Genomic DNA, 18465 nt, shown 5'->3' on the forward strand with positions numbered 1-18465 from the left:
TTGTAAAACCTATTAAAATCAGTTAGCCAAAAAAAAAAAAAGTCTAAACTTCTTAGTATTAGGTCTTTATTGTCTCGAAAACTGTTAGACATAATGTAAATGTTTCCATACAATTGTGAAAATCATAAGCTACTGTTTTTTGTAGTGCCTAACCACCAACTGAGTTGGTTTACTGGTTGTAATTTGAGTATTTTCCTCAAAACACAAAAAGTAAATTGTTGAATTTCAGTTTTAGAATCAGTATTGCTCAAATAACCATGTGAATATTTTGCAAGGCCACCTATTCTTAATCACATTACAAAAATGCTATTTTTGTTACACATGCAGAAATTTTCATGTCATTTCAATTTCATAATTGTTATTTCAATTTCATATGCATGCTTTAAATCAGTTTATGATTTGAATGGAGTTACAAATTCTGAAGAGATTGATATTTTATCTTTGTTAATATCTTTCAAAAATATATATATAATTTAGTTTTAAATCCTGGATTGGTCAGTCTATACCTTTGTACTCATTTTACTTCTGTCAGTCTAATTTTTTTAATTAAGTGTAGAGGTTAAGCTGAAGTTTAACTATGGCAGACTATGGCTGACACAAAATAGTGAATAAGGAATAAAATATGCCCAGATTACATGAAAGAGATTAATTTTCCCTTGCTATCAGATTTTGTATTATTTTGTCTGTTTGTTTTGCAGTAATACAATATGAAGAGTCTGTTTCTAAATTGTACAATGTAAAATATAGAGTAGTGACAAATATTTAATAGTTATATCTAGGTCAGTAATTTATTTTTCTGTATTTTGACTGCCACAACACAATGTGGATTTTCATCTTTTTTTTTAAATATATATTAAATTCATAATTTCAGAACATCATTTCCTTTTTTTTCTGAGTCTGTAAGAGTTACATAGGTCTTACAGGCATAGTAAGACACTTTTATTTACTCTCATACAGAAAATTTAAGGAGTAAGATTACATCCATTCTGATATTGAACCTGGTAAAGTACTTCATGCTAATCAGCTAAATATTTTACTTGTTTTTGCAAATCTTAACACACAAATTCAAATAATTATAAATTTTGAAATAACAGATTCAAGATCTATTTGCATTAGCTTAGCTTTGTAATAGTTTGAGAAGCAAGCATATCTTTTGATCAGTAGAAAATCATATAATACTTGACCAGTAAAATGACCTGAAAGAAGGAATGTGCTCATTCACCACATTTTCAAGTGTAGAATAGATTTACCTAAAAATCTGTGCATTGTGTGCTAGTATGTTGTATGATAAAATTATTTCTATTGTGTAATCGTTCTTTATTTGCTTGTACTTAGTTTGAACAAAATGGCCATGGTCAGTGTTATGGTAATGTGAAAGTACTGATTAGCTGTCTGCTCCTTCAATGTTGACTTATGCCTCCATGTAGCTATTTCGTATTTGTTCATTTGGCAGGTGGATGGCCAGCAGATAGATTCAGTCCTACTGGCACTGAAAACTAAACTAAAAGTACACAGGATTCTTGTTTTAGTTTTAGTCAGAGTTTTTGTTGTAGGGGTCATGTGTGTGTACAGAATGCCAGAAACGTTATTTTGAATAATGTATGTTTTTTTCTTCTGCAGGAAGACATCCTCTTCCTACTGGGTAGAAGTGACAGGAGTCATTTTACATCCAAACTGCCTGACAGTTACTGTCAAGCTGAGTATGTACCTAGAGGTTAAATTAGAGGCACTATTACATCAGTGTGGCTGGATATCTGATGTTTTGTTAGAAAGTTCATGTGGGGTTTCATCCTTTCTTCATTTAATAATTCTGAACTCAGATAAAAGTAAGATAAGTCCAATTTCAAAAGATTTGGTCAAAGGATTTTCTCTGAAATATATTAAGATTTTTCAAGACAGTACAGAGGTAACTTCTATCAGAGAAATTCTGATAGAAGAATGAAACAAGTCCAGCTTTGTCTTTGGGCATGTTTCAATCAACCAAACACTATTTAGATTGGATAGAAGGAAAAAATCCTTTACCACAAGAGTGGTGAAACACAGGAACAGGCTGCCCAGAGAAGCTGTGGATGAACCATCATGGGAAGTGTTCAAAGTCAGGTTGGACTGGGTGTTGAGAAACCTGTTCTAGTGAAAGCTATCTGTGCCCATGGAAGGGGAGTTGGACTTGGTGATTTTTAAGGTCTCCTCCAACCATTCTAAGACTCTTTGATTCTATGATTCAAACCACAACTACTTTCTTTACACCAAATTAAAAACACTCTCTTATTATAGTCTAATGGCTGAAAAATATTTAAAGTAACATTTTCAGTTCTGTATTCTCAAAACCTGTCATGTAAGTTTGTTCATAGACTGCAAAGACTTTTGTAAGCTTATGCGGCTGAATGCAATTTATATACATACATGTACATCCACAGTTGGTGTTATTATACAATAAACCAGCTCCCAGCTTGAATTATGGGGTTTTACAATGTCTTCAAAATCTGACAAGATGAAGGACCTTTCCATTTTCAAATCCTATGAATACAGTGAATATAACTGATATAATTCCATCTGCTTCAATAGGTGACTTGTAGTGTATAAATGGAGGGTGTGAGGAGAATGTTAATGTAATGGCTCAGATGTTTCTTACTATAGAATCACCCACCAAATTTCGTAGAATCATTTACTTTGGAAAAGACCTCTAAGCTCATCCAGTCCAGCTGTTAACCTAGCACTGCCAAGTCTACCACTGAACCATGTCCCTAAGCACCAGATATACACGTCTTTTGAATACCTCCAGGGATTGTGTCTCAACTGGGCAACCTGTCCCAGTGGCTCACAACTCTTTCAGTGCAGAATATTTCCTCATATCCAATCTAAACCTTCCTTGGCACAACTCAAGGCCATTTCTTCTTGTCCTATCACTTGTTGCCTTGGAGAAGAGTCCAATCCCACCCCACTACAACCTCCTTTGAGGTAGTTGTAGAGGGCAGTAAGGTCTCCTCTGAGTCTCCTTTCTCTAGTCTAAATAACTCCAGTTCCCTCATCTGCCCCTTGTAAGACTTATCCTCTAGACCCTTCATTAGCTTCCTTGCCTTTCTTTGGACACACTCCAGCACCTCGATGTCCTTTGCGTAATGAGGGGTCCAAAACTGAGCAGAGTATTCACGGTGTGGCCTCACCAGAGCTGAATACAGGGGGACAAACTCTTCCTGAGTGATGCTGCTGGCCACACCATTTCTGATACAAGCTAGTATGCTGTTGGCCTTCTTGGCCACCTGAGCACACTGCTGGCTATTGACCAATACCCCCAGGTTCTTCGATGCAGCTTTCCAGACACTCTGTCCCAGCCTGCAGCGTTGCATGGGGTTGTTGTGCCCCAAGTACAGGACCTAACACTTAGCCTTGTTGAACTTCATACAGTTGGCCTTGGCCCATTGATACTTTTGTAGAGGCTTCTTGCCCTCAAGAAGATCAGCACTCCAATGTAACTTGGTTTCATCTGCGAACCTATCCCTATCTTCCAGTTCAGAGGGCTGAGTTCAGAGAACAACTGGTCTTACTACTAAAGTCTGAGGGCAAAGAAGGCATTAAGTAGCTCAGCCTTTTCCTCATCTCTCGTCACTGTGTTTCCCCCCACATCCAATAATTGACTGAGATTCTCCTTAGTCCTCCTTTTCTCATTTATGTATTTATAAAAATGTGGTTTTTTATTGTCCTTAGCAGCAGAAGTCAGATTGAGTTTAAGCTTGGGCTTTGGTGCTTCTAATTTTCTCTCTGCACAGCCTGGTGACCTCTTTGTAGTCCTCCTGAGTAGTCCTCTCCTTCTTCCACATTTCATAAATATTCTTTTCTTTTCTTTTCTTCCCAAGCTCTAGCCAAAGATCTCTGTTCAGCCAGGCTGTTCTTCTTCCCTTCTGGCTCATCTTTCAGCACATGGGGACAGCGTGCTCCTGTGCTGTTAGGAGTTCATCCTTTAAGAGTGTCCAGCTTTCCTGGACTCCTCTGCCCTTCAGGAGTGCCTTCCAAGGTATTCTCCTTCCCCCCCCCCAATTTTCCAAGAAATTTCTAAGGACTGAGATCACCTCGGTAACAAGTTGATAATAGCTGAGCCAGGAGAGAACTGGAGTAAAGGACATGGGAATCCCGTTTTTCCTTCAGGGGTTTTCTTGACCATTCACCATTTGCTTTAGCAGATTATTTACTACTGATTTTGGAAATTCACTATGTAAATAACAGTAGTGTCAGAAATGCTGTTAGACAAATTTGTATTGAATTCTGAGACAGCCTGTAAATCCGTTTAAACTGCTTTCATTCTCTTTCAGTGTTCGTGAACAATCTTAATAGGAATATCCTTCATTTTTTTCTTACTATATTATTGCTATTGCCCATTCATTTAATGCCTTTGCAAAATTGCAGCAGCCAAAGTTGGGTAACGTGGCAACATGATAGATCATAGTCTGGACCAGCCAGCTGAAAGCAGACCTGAAAGGAACAATTTGTCCATTTAACCAAGAGCACACAGGGGTTATGAATTAGATATCAACTCTCCAGGAAATTATGGAAATATTACTGTGGACAGCTCAGTCAAGAACTCCATACAGTGGAGTTTACTTCATTGGTAAAAACAGCAGATAGTATTTTATTCCTAAGGTATGGAGGCCATGAGGTAAAAAATATCTTTCAATGACATTATTCTCTCACTATCTACCTATTTAAGTTTAGATTCACAGCTCAGGAAATAGAGGGCACAAGTCAGAAAGGCAAGTTATATGGTGAGTTAATAAGAGGCAACATAGCTCTAAGACATTGATTGTAAGATAAAAAATGTGTTAGAGAAGGGATTTTAACTTTTGTAGAAGTTTTTATCAAAACTTTTATTTGCACAAATGTAACATAGGGATGCTATTAAGAAGGAACAAATTTGAAATGGACATCCTGTTTGTTTTTTTTTGACACGCTCTAAAATCATTCTGCAGTATTGTCTTCTGCAAGATGCTCTTTAAGAGAAAAGGACAGGATATGTTGAACAAAAATAACATCTGAAGATTATAATATCTAGAATTGGGATGTGTTCATGTTCTCTGTGTGAAGAACTCTGCTCATTGTAGATCTGTTGCGAATGACAAGTCCTTTCACCGATGTCTTACTCTGAATAAATGTAAATAGTAACAGAAGAAAGGAATTAAAAATATGGAGTCTCAAACTCTGGCTATGCTTTCATCAGTTAAACTTTGGTTTTGAACTAAGTTGAATTGAAGAACATTGTCTGATTTGATTTAAATCAGGTTTACTTGAACTACTTTAGCATCTAACTGATTTATAAAATATACATAATATATGTGCATACACGGCTTTATATACATATTAAAATTCTTATATATTGTAAGAATGGTGCAACAGAATATAAAAATCCATAATTTTTATATATTTCTATTTCAAAAGATTATTTATTTAAAGCACACCTTAATCAGTAGCTACTGACACCTGATCTGTAGGTAAATTTCATTTAAAAAAATGTCTCCTCTCTTACTTCTCTGTAATATCTCTGTACCAAACACTACTGTTTTCTCTTTCATTATTTTTCAGTAACTTTGAGATACATGCTCATTGTGTTACATGCTGGTATTGCTATAGGATTGTGTGTAGTTACCAACAATAATAATATTGGTAACATAAGGACACATCACAAAACTGATATTTCTGAATAGTAAACAAAAAAATACACACTTTTATGTGACTAAGATTTAAAACTGACAAACTTCGTCTGACTACATTGTACAATGTACGCACCTGCATTTATTCCAGACAGCCCATGCCTGTCAAAATAGACCAAGTCTTTGGAGCCTGGATGCAAATCATCTCCTCCTAATTTATTTGAATCATCATGAGCACAGTGAAGAACATGAATCATAGCATAGAAGAGTTTGTTCTCCTCCACTGACTCCCTCTCTCTCAGGAGAGAGAATGACTAGTTCTGTTGAGCTGCCTACCCTTTAGAAGGATTAGATACCATCATTATATGGATTAAGCTAAAGGAGACCTACATTATTCATTTCACCTAGTCACTGGTAGTTACTTGAAAATTTTTCAAAGAATATATTAGGGTTGTTGCTTTCATGATATTATTACTGAGAAAACGTATCTGAAATTCTGTGGGAGTTGAACCTCAGTTGCTAAAACTTCCAAACAGAAGAAAAACAAATGCTAAACTTCAAATGTTTGCATTTAAAACAAGATAGGGAAAAAATATATCTATATGTATATAAAGGAAAAAAAATCTTAAATAAAGAGCCAAAGTTGTGTAATATTTTAGTGCCTGATGGAAGGCCAACAATGTCAATGGCGAAACTCCTGAGACAGTCATATTGACTAAATGTAGACACCTATCATCTGCATCTGCTCTAGTCTTTCTAGGTTCCCTTTGTACTTAATGAAGAAGTAGGTGTTTTTATCTCACTATCCCTCTAAATTATTTTAGATGTCTCTTGTAGGACAAGATGAATAACACTGCTGCTTCTATTCCTAGGTTATAATGAGAAAATTGGTACCTAGTTCAGATGAACTAACCTTTGCAAAATTCAGCAGCTTAAGTGCGTCTGTTGCATTCAACAGATGTAACAGTAGCAGATGCATTACTGCATCTGTTATTTCACTGTACTATCCAGCACTTTATTCTAACTTATTTTGAGGAAGTAAACAGAAACAGTACATTCCTGGGCATGGAAAATACTTACAGGGAAGTGAAATTGCTTTTCCTAAGATCGATTTTATAGGGATCTCCAAAAAATTATGCCATAAGAAAAAAAAATCTTAGTTGAATTGCATAAAGCAGATAAATGTCAGTGCTTTTACTCAGTGTAATGGAATCCCTTGTGATTCCAAGAACAGGGAAAGGAAAAGATATATTGAGTTCAAATTGTTCTCGACATGGAGTAACTCAGAACATATAAGCAGAATTGAAGGTTTCCCATGGGAACAGTGGTCTGACTACAATTTCCCAATAATGAGTTCTGGTCCAGAATCATTCCTATAAACTTCTTGGTGCATGCCATCTAAGGAATGGAGTGACCTTGGGTCATTCGTGTCTGTAAATCAGTCGATTATGTGTTCTTTATTTATGTAAGTATACAAGGTTCTGTGTCTAGGGTGGCAATGAAGGGAAGAAACGAATGTAGGAGCAGTGCAAGTCATTCTGAAGTGAAGATGGGCAAAGATATGGAAAAAGTGAGCAAAGGCACTGCAGACTAAACATAGATATAAATGTGATATACTTGGCACCAAACAATTTACATATTTCCCAAGCAAATACTTCCAAGCCAAGACAAAAATTAAGGAGAATATACTATCTCTCTCTAGATCTGGTATGCTTAGGCCTTTTAAAATATTATTAACATCATAAAAATGCAATACACAGATGAGATTTAAATGATAACAGAAGTGGTGTCTGTTTTGCAAGCAATGGGCTTGTTGAATAGCAAATATTGCATCAGGAGAAATGATCCAAAGACAAGAGATCTGTTCTTTTCCATTCAAAATAGAACCCAAATGTGAAAACTTTCACTGTATATGGTAGCTTTTTTTTTTTTTTTTTTTTTTTTTTTTTTTTATATATAAATCTGGTGGAAACTGACTATGTTCAGAACATCAGGTCTTGTGCTGGAAAAAGTTTCTTGTGTCTTTCAGTCTTGTCCATATCTGCACAGTCAACCACATTGAATTCTTTCCAGTCATTTACATAAGCTTACTTTCCATGTATTTTAAAAACTGGAAGGCTGAAATCCAACTTGCAAATCAGAATTCCTAAAGTTAGATATTTATTTGAGATGTAGCTGACTAATCACTAGTGTGTGGAAACAGGGCTTAATGTGTTTGCCTAAACATCTAGCATCATTTTATACACCACTTCCATTCCAGCAAAGAGGCCCTTTGTCATATCTACCATGCAGATGTCTTAGATGCCATGGGGCATTTCAAGCGGTACTAGTTGACTACATTTAGGCAAGTACATACGTAATTACATTAGTGGGATTGTGCTGACCAGAAGGTAATGTCTACTTAAGAATGAACTGAATGTCTCTCTTGGCTGCATTTTTTTTTCAGGTCTTGTTTCTGTAATCAGTATCTCTGGCTGCAGAAGGAGAGCTAGTATGTGTGTTGCTATGCAAGTCAGAAAAGCCGGGTAAACATGATGACATTAAATATTGCAAGTGGGACTGTGGCAGATGAGACTAGATCTCCATCCTGTCTCACTTGGTAATAAATTATCATCCATGATTACTGACAAAGCTGTTCTTATCTCATGTACTGATCTGAAATCAGCTAGTGCTAGATCTGGCATGCTCGTTTCAGTGTAAATAATTTTGGCATTTTATTTATTCTGACCAGCAAAAATGTAATTTAATAATGGTTTTCTTATTGCTTAGATATTTCATAGCTAGAAGATTGTTATTCTCTATTTGTTTTTCCTTTATGAATTTGAAAGGAGACTGATTATCAATGAACTGTGGTATTCTGAACTGGTCAGTAAAGTGCATACTTCTGACTAAATATGATTTAAGACATTAAACATTAAGGTGCTGATATAGCTTACCAGAATTTTCTTACATCATTCTGTGTGATAGTAAGACGTAGTATGCTTGTGTCTGTCTGTTATGCAGCCTGGATTAGTCACTCAGAACAATAAAGATGTGTACCCATAGAACAGTCTTTGAAATCCACTCCCTGTAGAAGTGATAATCCTTTGTGTCAATTAATAGTAAAAGATGTTATGACTCATTTTTGAGAAATTAATGTTATATTCAGTGTCAAGCAAAAGCCAAATACCTGAGTAATGGGTTCTCAAAAAAAGTGAAACATTCAAGAATAGCTACATCCTACTATTGAAAGGAAATGCGTAAGATGAAATTACTTAGAGTTGCTGGACTATTTGATCACTCAAGTAAACGTTGGATAAGTAGTCATTAGCAACAGAATTATATAAAAAAAATTGCTAGTATCTTTATTGCAAATACATGTATTTAATTAATTTAAATATTCTTATGGCTCCTTACATCAAAATAGCAATGAAAAGTGCATGCTGTGTACCTAGGCTTTAGTAAAGCTTTTGACAGTTCCTCACATCATTCTCCCAGAGTAACTGGCTGCTCATGGCTTGGACAGGTGTATACTTTGCTGGGTAAAGAACTTTGGCCAGGTTCAGAGAGTGAATGGAGTTAAATCTAGTTGCAGACCCTTCACAAATGGTGTGCCCCAAGGCTCAGTATTAGGCCCAGTTCTCTCCAAGGCATCCTATCCAGAAGGATCTGGATAGGATGGATCGATGGGACGAGGCCAACTGTATGAGGTTCAACAAGACATCGAGGTGCTGGAGCATGTCTAAAGCAGGACAACGATGCTTATGAAGGGTCTAGAGAGCAAGTCTTACAAGGGGCAGATGAGGGAACTGGGGTCATTCATTAGCCTAGAGAAAAGGAGGCTCAGGAGAGACCTTATTGCCCTCTACAACTACCTCAAAGGAGGTTGTAGTGGGGTGGGATTGGACCCTTCTCCAAGGCAACAAGTGATAGGACAAGAAGAAATGGCCTTGAGTTGTGCCATGGAAGGTTTAGATTGGATATGAGGAAATATTCTGCACTGAAAGAGTTGTGAGCGACTGGGACAGGTTGCCCAGTTGAGACACAATCCCTGGAGGTATTCAAAAGCCGTGTATATCTGGTGCTTAGGGACATGGTTCAGTGGTAGACTTGGCAGTGCTAGGTTAACAGCTGGACTGGATGAGCTTAGAGGTCTTTGCCAACCTAACTTATTCTAGGATTCTCTATATTTGCAGAGTTGTTCACAGAATCTGCAGAAAAGGGGTTCAAGGCCTAATATAAATATCAGCAATGAGAAAGTCAACACGAGAGTTTTTGAATCAAGTAAGGAGGTAAAGGAAGGTTCTAGAGAGAACTAATCTTAAGTCTGGACAGTAGAGACCATGGTACTTAGAGAGGTATACATTTGAGTCAGCTGAGTCATCTGTTTAACAGCAAATGCATGAGCTGGCACATGTCAAACTCACAAACTTATCTTGGAGTTATTTCTACTGCTTAGCCAGGCAGACCTAAGACTGTCTTTGGAGCAGTTCTTATAACCAATTCACAGAACTACTCCACTACTGTGCAGCAGAAAGGGACCTTACAGCTTTTTTAAGATTTTCTAGCACAGTGATAAACCTGAATGAGAGTGAAGAAGACATTTTCACTGGGCCAGGACACAATTTACATCAGAAGTCCTGGTGTATGTGATTACCTTTTGAAGACTATTAGCAAATACCATTTACAGGAAGACAATGTTTGTTTGTTTTAAAGCTACTTGGTTAAGCATTGGTTAAGCTACTTGGTAGTTCCCAGTACAAGAAGAGAGCATTTTAAAGTTGTCCCTATGTCCACTCTTACCAGATTTTTCATGCATGCCTTTAGCACACCTGGAGAGACCCTGACTCTACTATTAAAGCACTCCTGTTTAGCTGAACATCATTGTTAGTAAAAGGGTATCTCTGCTATATTTTTTTTTCCTGAGAAAGAGAACAATAAAAATTTCCAGTCAGTATTTAAATAACACAGATTTATTGTCATTGCAACTTCTTTTGCAAATGACATTTATCTCCCTCAAATTACCAATATTTACATAGTGGACGTTAAGTTTTGATTTAGAGACCCTTCTGATTTCTGTTTGTACATTCTGTAGAAATGTGTTTTAATGGGGCCTCCAAATGCCAACAAGATGATAACAAATAGAACACATTGTGGTTCTGCTGTGCATTGTTTCCAAACTTCACAGACTACATTTGCAACTCCTGATCTGCACAAGATCAGGATTTTTATTTTTTTCCCAGAATACTGACGATGGGAATATAAGGCTGCCAAATTAAGTAATTTATTGAAACATCCTTTCTTTGTGATTTTGCAGAGCAGGTCAGGTTGAATAGGTGAAATAGGGTGCCCAATGTGTTTGTAACATTCCTGCTGCCATGATCTGTAGTAGTTGCTGCTGAGAAACTATTACATTATTACCATAAAATTGCCTGGAGATTGTCTGATGTTCCTTTTCCTATGATAAAAGTCGAATTAAAGAAGCACAGCAGTGCTCATGAGTAGTTGTCTCTAGGCATAGTTTTCAGAGCTGTACAAAAATGAGCCAAATTGGAGAATATAATACTGCCGTTTTAGCAGGGAATTGAAGGGCAGTTCAGAACTGATTTTGTGTGAAATCATGTTGATTTTGGAAAAAACAAACAAACAAACAAACAAAAAAAAACACAGACACAAATTTAGAATTATCCTAGAGAACTACCTTAGAAATAACTTCAAGAAACACTGAAGTCCTATTTAGCAAACATGGGATTCATGTAGAAAGAAAGGAACTTTGTCAGGCATCCATCTAAGTGCGAGCTGGTAGTCTGTGAGTAGCTACACTAGAATTAGTCATTGTGGGGCTTCTCAGTAGAAATATATCCAGTGAAGTCCATATTGACTGCTTATATGGTTAAAGTAAGAGCTTCATAGAAAGCTTTAGAGACACTACACCATCTTAAATGTTAATGTTTGCAGTATTGACGCCTAATGTTAGGTGAAATTGAGCCTATATTTTATGCCTGCGGAGTCCATAGGAAGTCAGTGGGGCTCTCCATATATGCTGCAGACTTGTTATAGGGTCAAGTCCTAGAGAGAGCAATAAAATAATACTTTATCTTTTACTATTTTAACCAGTCAGGGACCCTCTCCCCCTATTCCCCTATTCCCCTCTCTCTCCCCCCCCCCCCGTTTTATAGCAATATTTATTGTTCAGGATTTTAACTGAAAAACTTTATTATGGTCATTCTAGTTACACTGGAATCTTCAGTAAGTCTCTATTTTTGTATTTACTGTGCAGTAAATGAATATTACATAAAGCATACAAAGCGTTATAATGTCAGGAATGCTGTCAAAAAGGTCATTATCTTCCTTCTCTAATTTAAAAAAGAGATTTTTGTTTTCTGTGGTACCTTGCATACCACTTCTAGCTCCTAACAAGCGTGACAGTTGCAATGAACAGTCTTCAGAACTACTGCAGTTAATGTTTTCCTTGTTTTTGTCCTTTAACCACAACTTGTATTTCCAAGTTTCTTAATTTCATTTAACACATTTCATTTAGTCTTGTTCACGATCTGTATAATATTTGTTAAATGAATGTCCAGCTAATTTCAGCATGAATCGAAGTTGCTGAAGTTGCCTCTTCACTCGGCCTTTTAAATTTTATAAAAATAAATATATTAAGTGATTTACTTTTACTTTTGCTAACTCAGTTTATTTAAAGGTATTGCTTTCTCGCTGCTTTTTACAGACATTGCTTTAGAAGCTGGATGTTATAACTGTGTGCAATAAATATTGAAATTCTGTCTGTTTTACACAGCACATTCTACACTGCTATTAAAAACAATTTCAGAATAATAAAGAACTCAACAGTTTTAATATTTTATTTAGCTTCAGTTGAAAAGAATCTCAGTCTAATGACTTCATTGTAGGCACAAATGAAGTAGCTGCTTAATTCTGAGGTATTTAGCATTACGTGATGTTGTCATTCAGAATGGGATTTAATATAGTATGTAGCTGGCAAATTTACACATAACTTCAGTTAATCAACAGACTGTGCTTCACTCTGCTTTTCCTCAGTTGAAAAAATTCCTTTCCAGGTTATAGCAAAGAACTTAACTAAATAAGGAAAGGGTTGTTTGGGTGACAAGTATTTGAACATATGGATTACAAAATTAATGGGATTTAGACCTGTCTTTAAAATTAAGCTCATGTATAAATGCATTACTAAGCACACTGGAGCAGAAGGACAGAGAGATTATCTTTTTGGAGATGATACATTCCTTCAAACTGTGGCTCATTCTTCATTTCAGTTGTTTATGGAAGTTTTAAAATCTTATACTTTCTTTGACCTCACTGACATGGAATAATCAGCTGAAATTGCACCAGTTTGTGCGTCTGAGTTCCTGAGGCTGAATTTTCTGCAGATGTCAATTGGCTTGTTGCGCTGGATTGCAAAAATATGATGGAATAATGTAAGACATTCTCATCACATTCTGTAGAGCAAAGAATGAAAACAATGCTATTTATTTAGTCTCCAGGTGTATTTAATGGAAAATTATATAATTTCAATCAATTCTGCATGTCAGTAAGTACTTTCTGCATATATGTATTTCTGTGCAGGTCAACTTCTATGTAAGGGTGAAGGCAATTTATACCCTTGGACACAGCGTATCTCTGATTGCTCTTACAACAGGAAGTATAATTCTTTGCCTTTTCAGGTATGTATTTTTCATGAGCAAATATGAACAATGGTAAGGCAGTTTTAATTGTCGTTTGATAACTGATTGCTCTGATTTTTAGAAAATGCATTTTTACATTTTTTCTCAAACAGCTGACAGTAATGTGATGCTAACGTGATTTTTGCTAGCATATTAATCACATTAAAAATGTCAAAGCACTTAACAAACGTACAGACATCACAGCCTATGTAAAAAAAGAATAGTCATTTAGGAGTGGACTTATAAAGTATTTTTTCTTTGATTTTAAAAATTTATACCACAAATTGGTCTTGAAAATTAGGAGGTTGCTAGTCTTAACACCAGACAAGTGGGCAGCCATCCTTTTCAGAAGCTTCTGAGTTGTCTCCAGGGGTACTGTAACTGAAGGTAATCATTAATTTGTCCAAGAGAAGTTGCAAGGGTGTGGGTGATTGTGCTGAAGGATAGTGTTGAGTGTACAATGTTTTCTTTACACAGTGTTGGGAAAGGCAGTTGTTCGTATTATTTTTGCCTTATTTCTGGGAGTTTTCTGAGATGGAAAGGAATCCCCAAGTGGCAAAATAAAGAGCAAAATTTTATTATTGATATCATAGCTGTTCTCACTTTCTCTGCCTTCATGCCTCTATGTTTCACTTCTGTCTAGTAGAATAACTTTTATATTCTCCATTATTAACCTCATACAACTTTTCAGTTCCACTCTGCACTAAGAAGAACAAGCAAATACATCTCTCAGATTAGCAGGAAAAAAAGTGAATGTAATTTGTAGATGGCTTAATGTTTGTTTGACAGAGCCTCAGTCCTCCAATAAACTGTTCCTATGCCATGTTCTGTAAATCTTTCAAACTAACATAAAATTTTCTCAATATTTAAATATTCAGAGATGATTACAAGCGGATACATGACCTATGATTATCTTTTGGAATATCTTAAAAAAAAAAAAAAAAAAGTCATTCATAGTTATCTTTGGTTTCTACTACCAAACACTACAGGCAAATCACGCACTTTCAAAACTGCTAAAACCTAATAACACATTGAAGACATTATGTTATAGGCATATGAATACTGTCCATCTCCAGAAGTCAGTTGTAACAAATAGATCAAGAATTTCATAGGTTCACTCATGTCAGCAACTTTACAATTTAAATATCCAAGCTGATATCTCCCAATCTCTCTGTTGGGTCAGTGGAAAGACAGTTTTTTCAGGGCTTCATAAGGTCTTCTAAGTCTCACCCTGAAGTTGTCTGTTTCTTTTAATTACCTACATGGAATCTAGGGGTATTAGACCCCTAATCCACCTAGACTCCTAGATAATTAGGAATCCAAATAAACTGTAAAAATACCCCTGTTTTGGTTTCCCAAGCAAGTAGCAGAGGGACAGTTCTTGTGTATGACTGCAGCTAAAGCAATTGTAAAGTAACAATGAGAGAAATGAATGTAAGGGGCTATGTGTGTATGTCTGTGCACATCTCTGACACATTTTAGGACATCCCATACATTTTCTTTTTTTTTCTAGGGACAGAGACTGGAAAATTTGGATGTTTCTCTAAGGTTTAACTTTTACTACTCAGCTATTTACACCTCCAACCCAAAAAGCATACTTTACCCTGACAGGTCCCAGGGTTCTTTATAGACAATGTCAATATTGAGTTTGTTAAGATTGTTCACTCACTGCTGAGATATATTCACCTCTGAATGTAACCTGCAAACTTTCACCTTGCTATGTTTAAAAAGCAGACCAAAGAACAACTTCTCTAAGTGAAACTATCTAAAGGAGATTTGGTAGTTAAGTAGTGAGTTAAAAAGTTGTTAAAACAGTAAAGTTGTAAAAATCCTGACTTCTTGCAGCAGGATTAGGATTTGAACTCTGGATATTACCAAACCCAGAGATAATTAAAATTGTGCATTGCTGGATTTGTATGTGTGTGCTTCAAATTATACCGCATGTAATCCCAAATATGTGCAGTATTATTTTGTGAAAGAACATGGAGTGATGTGGAATTTAATTTAATTGTAGGCTGTGTGTTCATGACAAAGAAGTGGAAATTCTTTTTTAGGTATTACTGCTTTACTTCTGCACTCCACTATAAATTGTTATGTGTTGTCTGGCAAAGCAGATTCAGCCTTAGGGCTTTGCAGTTTAGAGCATCAGCTTAAAGTACCAGCTATTTTAAACACAAGAAAGGCAGAACTGTTAGGTGTTGAAAGGTGTTTGTGTTTTTTGTTTTTTGTTTTTTGTTTTTTGTTTTTTTGTTGTTGTTGTTGTTTGTTTGTTGTTTTTTTTTTTTTTTGTGGAAGTTTCCATGCGGTTGTAATATCCTGTTTTACATTTATTCTAAAGATGGTTGTCACTTTACTAGATTTTAATTTTTATAGAAATGGTATAAAGGCTCCCATTATTAAAATAAAGGACAGGCTTAGAAGCATTGTAAAAGAAAAGGATCTTATCTCTGGCTGATCTTCTAATCTCAGAACAAAGACATACAATCTGAATGTCTCAGAATACCTTGCTTGACTAAACTGGCAGCATTTTTCAAGTTACCACAGTGTCACTCCCCACATAATCCTCTGTGTACTTACTATGATTAAAGCTAACTGTAAATTTTCTGGCACAATACTTTTCTCTTGGAGGTTGCCAATTTGTCAGGCACACTCTCATTTCTATAAATATGTTATGAATATCAAAAGTAATAATTTTGATTTAGTCAAGGGAAGTGCCTTTACCATTCTTAGAATGCATGTTTCTTCATTTTGAATGTCTGAATTTTAACATGTCATAAAGTTTTAGAAAAGTGGAAACAAAGCAATTGATTTGAAAAGAAGTATTTTTCAGATATTTTAAAACATTGGTTTGTTTCAACTCAGAGTGAAAACAAATTGTAGAATAGCATATTTCTGCCTAACACTGAAATTCTGGTTACCTTAATATACTTTCTTCAGGGTAACTCCTGTATAGCAAAACCTTACCAAAAGCGTGTCAGTTTTTCTAATATGTGTTTATTAGCAAGGAGAAAAATATCAATCTCAGTCATTTTTATAAGATGTGCTCCCATGCATTAACTGTCAGCATTCCTCACATGACATTTTTCTATCATAACTCAGCCTTATCACAGGAAAAGAGGATAGCACCTTTTGTTTCACTGCTAAAAAACAGCATTTTTTTGTTATTCTGAATCATAATACCTAACCCTAATTAAAGAAACTTTCTTGCCCACCGCCTCCAAAATGTTGACAGCCTTTTATAGATCTAACATTTATAATTTCCTCTACTGAAAGGGATGAAGAACTAATAATCTAAGTTAGTCATTCCTGAGAAGTACTTTCTCCCACTCGCATCTTGCACATATCTTTGAGTCCTATAGGAACATGTGATACAGTCCAGAGTAATAGTGGTATTTCAGTTTTTCTCAGAACCATTTTCAGCAAAGGATACATACAGTCACAGAAATCACTGATTTTTTAACAACTGATATAAATTTAGCCTGGTATTATGTCCTTTGCCAAAACGTAGGCTAGCAAGATGGATCTATTATTTATTTCCCAATGCTCACTGTAACTGTGCTTCCTTTAGTCATTTCAGAATGCATTATTCAGTGTTCTGTAAAAATCAAAACCTGAAGACTGCTTGGAAGCTGACATCACACACCACAATGACTAGCCATAGCATCCTATTGCATCTGCATTCTTTCATTGTGTGTACTTGCTAAAATGCCCTGGCTTCATTACTGATGTAGTTCAAGGCTCTGGTTTTGACCAAAAAAAAAAAAAAATCTTAGCAGTTTGGTTTCTGGCCATTTGCTAAAACAAATATCTGTAAAATGGGAAGATCTTGAAAGGAGTGTGTCTTAAGTGAAATGCCCTTGGCTTCTAACTCACTCCTCCTGAGCACCCATTCACTTACTTGGAAGGTTTAATTTGTCATTTGTTTGTAAGGCTTTTGCATGGCTGCTGGACTAAAGAAGCAAAGCTTTATGTCTCACTGGACAGGAAGGATAGGCCATCTAATGCTTTGCATGTATTTTTAATTGTTCTGCATAGACTCACATAGTAGGATAAAAAAAAAGCATTATATAGTGAAATAAAAGAGTTAAAAAAAGTAAAAAATTAAACCAGAAGAAAATAGAAGGGAGCACTTCTGAAATGTTTCCAGGCCAGTCAATGTTTCATTTGCAAGAAAACGAGTGCACACACAGAAGGATATGATAACCTATGTCTACTGTCAACTTACGTTAAAACACCACTGTGATCTTTTGGTCTGTGATACTGAAAAGGTGTAAGAGAAACTTTATTTGTATATTTTGGACAGCACATAATGATGATGGTGATGATAAAAGAAAACAACAAGGCAGTACTGACAATATGACAGAGAAAGAAAGGGTAGGCTCTTAAGGTTCCTATATACTAAGAAACAACCAGAGAGTAACACAAGCGTGTTCAAGAGCCTTTCTGTCTTGAAATCTAAAATGCCTGTTTTTGAATTTCTTAGGAAACTTCACTGTACTCGGAACTACATCCATCTGAACCTGTTCCTCTCCTTCATTCTAAGAGCAATCTCTGTTTTAGTCAAGGATGATATTCTCTATTCCAGCTCCAACACTGCTCCCTGTGCAGAGGATCAAACCTCATGGGTAATAAACCTTATTTACTACCTGGTATAATGCTGTTGTGTCGCTAAATTTTCCTCCTGGGTCCTTGTAAATATTCAGAAATACTGAGTTGTCTGTGTAGACAGTTCTGCGGAGAATATAATGACCAGTCAAGAGGTCTATTAGAAGTAACCAGAGAAGTAAGAAGTTATTGTTGGTTTGCATGTCCATGTACGGACAGCAGGTCAATCTGCCAAAAAAAAGTCACAACCTGCTATAGCTGAGAATAAATATAACCACTGCATTAATCCTGGGAGATTTTAAGATTAAGAGTGCCATCAGATGGGAAGGGTGAAAGGCAGCTTGTCTGGAAGTGTTCCTGCAGCTATATCAGGCATCCAGCAACTGGGCAAATACCAGTGGAGGTAAAGAAAAAGGAAGGAGGAGTTTTCTTTATACTTTATTTGCAGGAGTTACCTTTAACAAGTCCTTTGTACTTTCTGAATAAGACAGAATTGCTGTGGCCTGCATTCCCAAGTGTACTGGGTCTGGATGGGATGGAGT

The 18465-nt window shown here is 36.0% G+C and overlaps 1 protein-coding gene across 1 annotated transcript in view; it reads left to right on the forward strand.

Annotated features, from left to right (window-relative positions):
* VIPR2 (vasoactive intestinal peptide receptor 2) overlaps positions 1–18465 on the forward strand; it is a 65166-nt gene that overhangs the window by 24928 nt on the left and 21773 nt on the right. Inside the window, exons 5-6 of the mRNA XM_038174746.2 lie at positions 13221–13318; positions 17802–17943. Coding sequence (XP_038030674.1) covers positions 13221–13318; positions 17802–17943 — 240 coding nt within the window. The remainder of the gene's footprint in view (positions 1–13220; positions 13319–17801; positions 17944–18465) is intronic.

Source organism: Anas platyrhynchos, chromosome 2 (assembly GCF_047663525.1).
Source record: "Anas platyrhynchos isolate ZD024472 breed Pekin duck chromosome 2, IASCAAS_PekinDuck_T2T, whole genome shotgun sequence".
Lineage (NCBI taxonomy): Eukaryota > Metazoa > Chordata > Aves > Anseriformes > Anatidae > Anas > Anas platyrhynchos.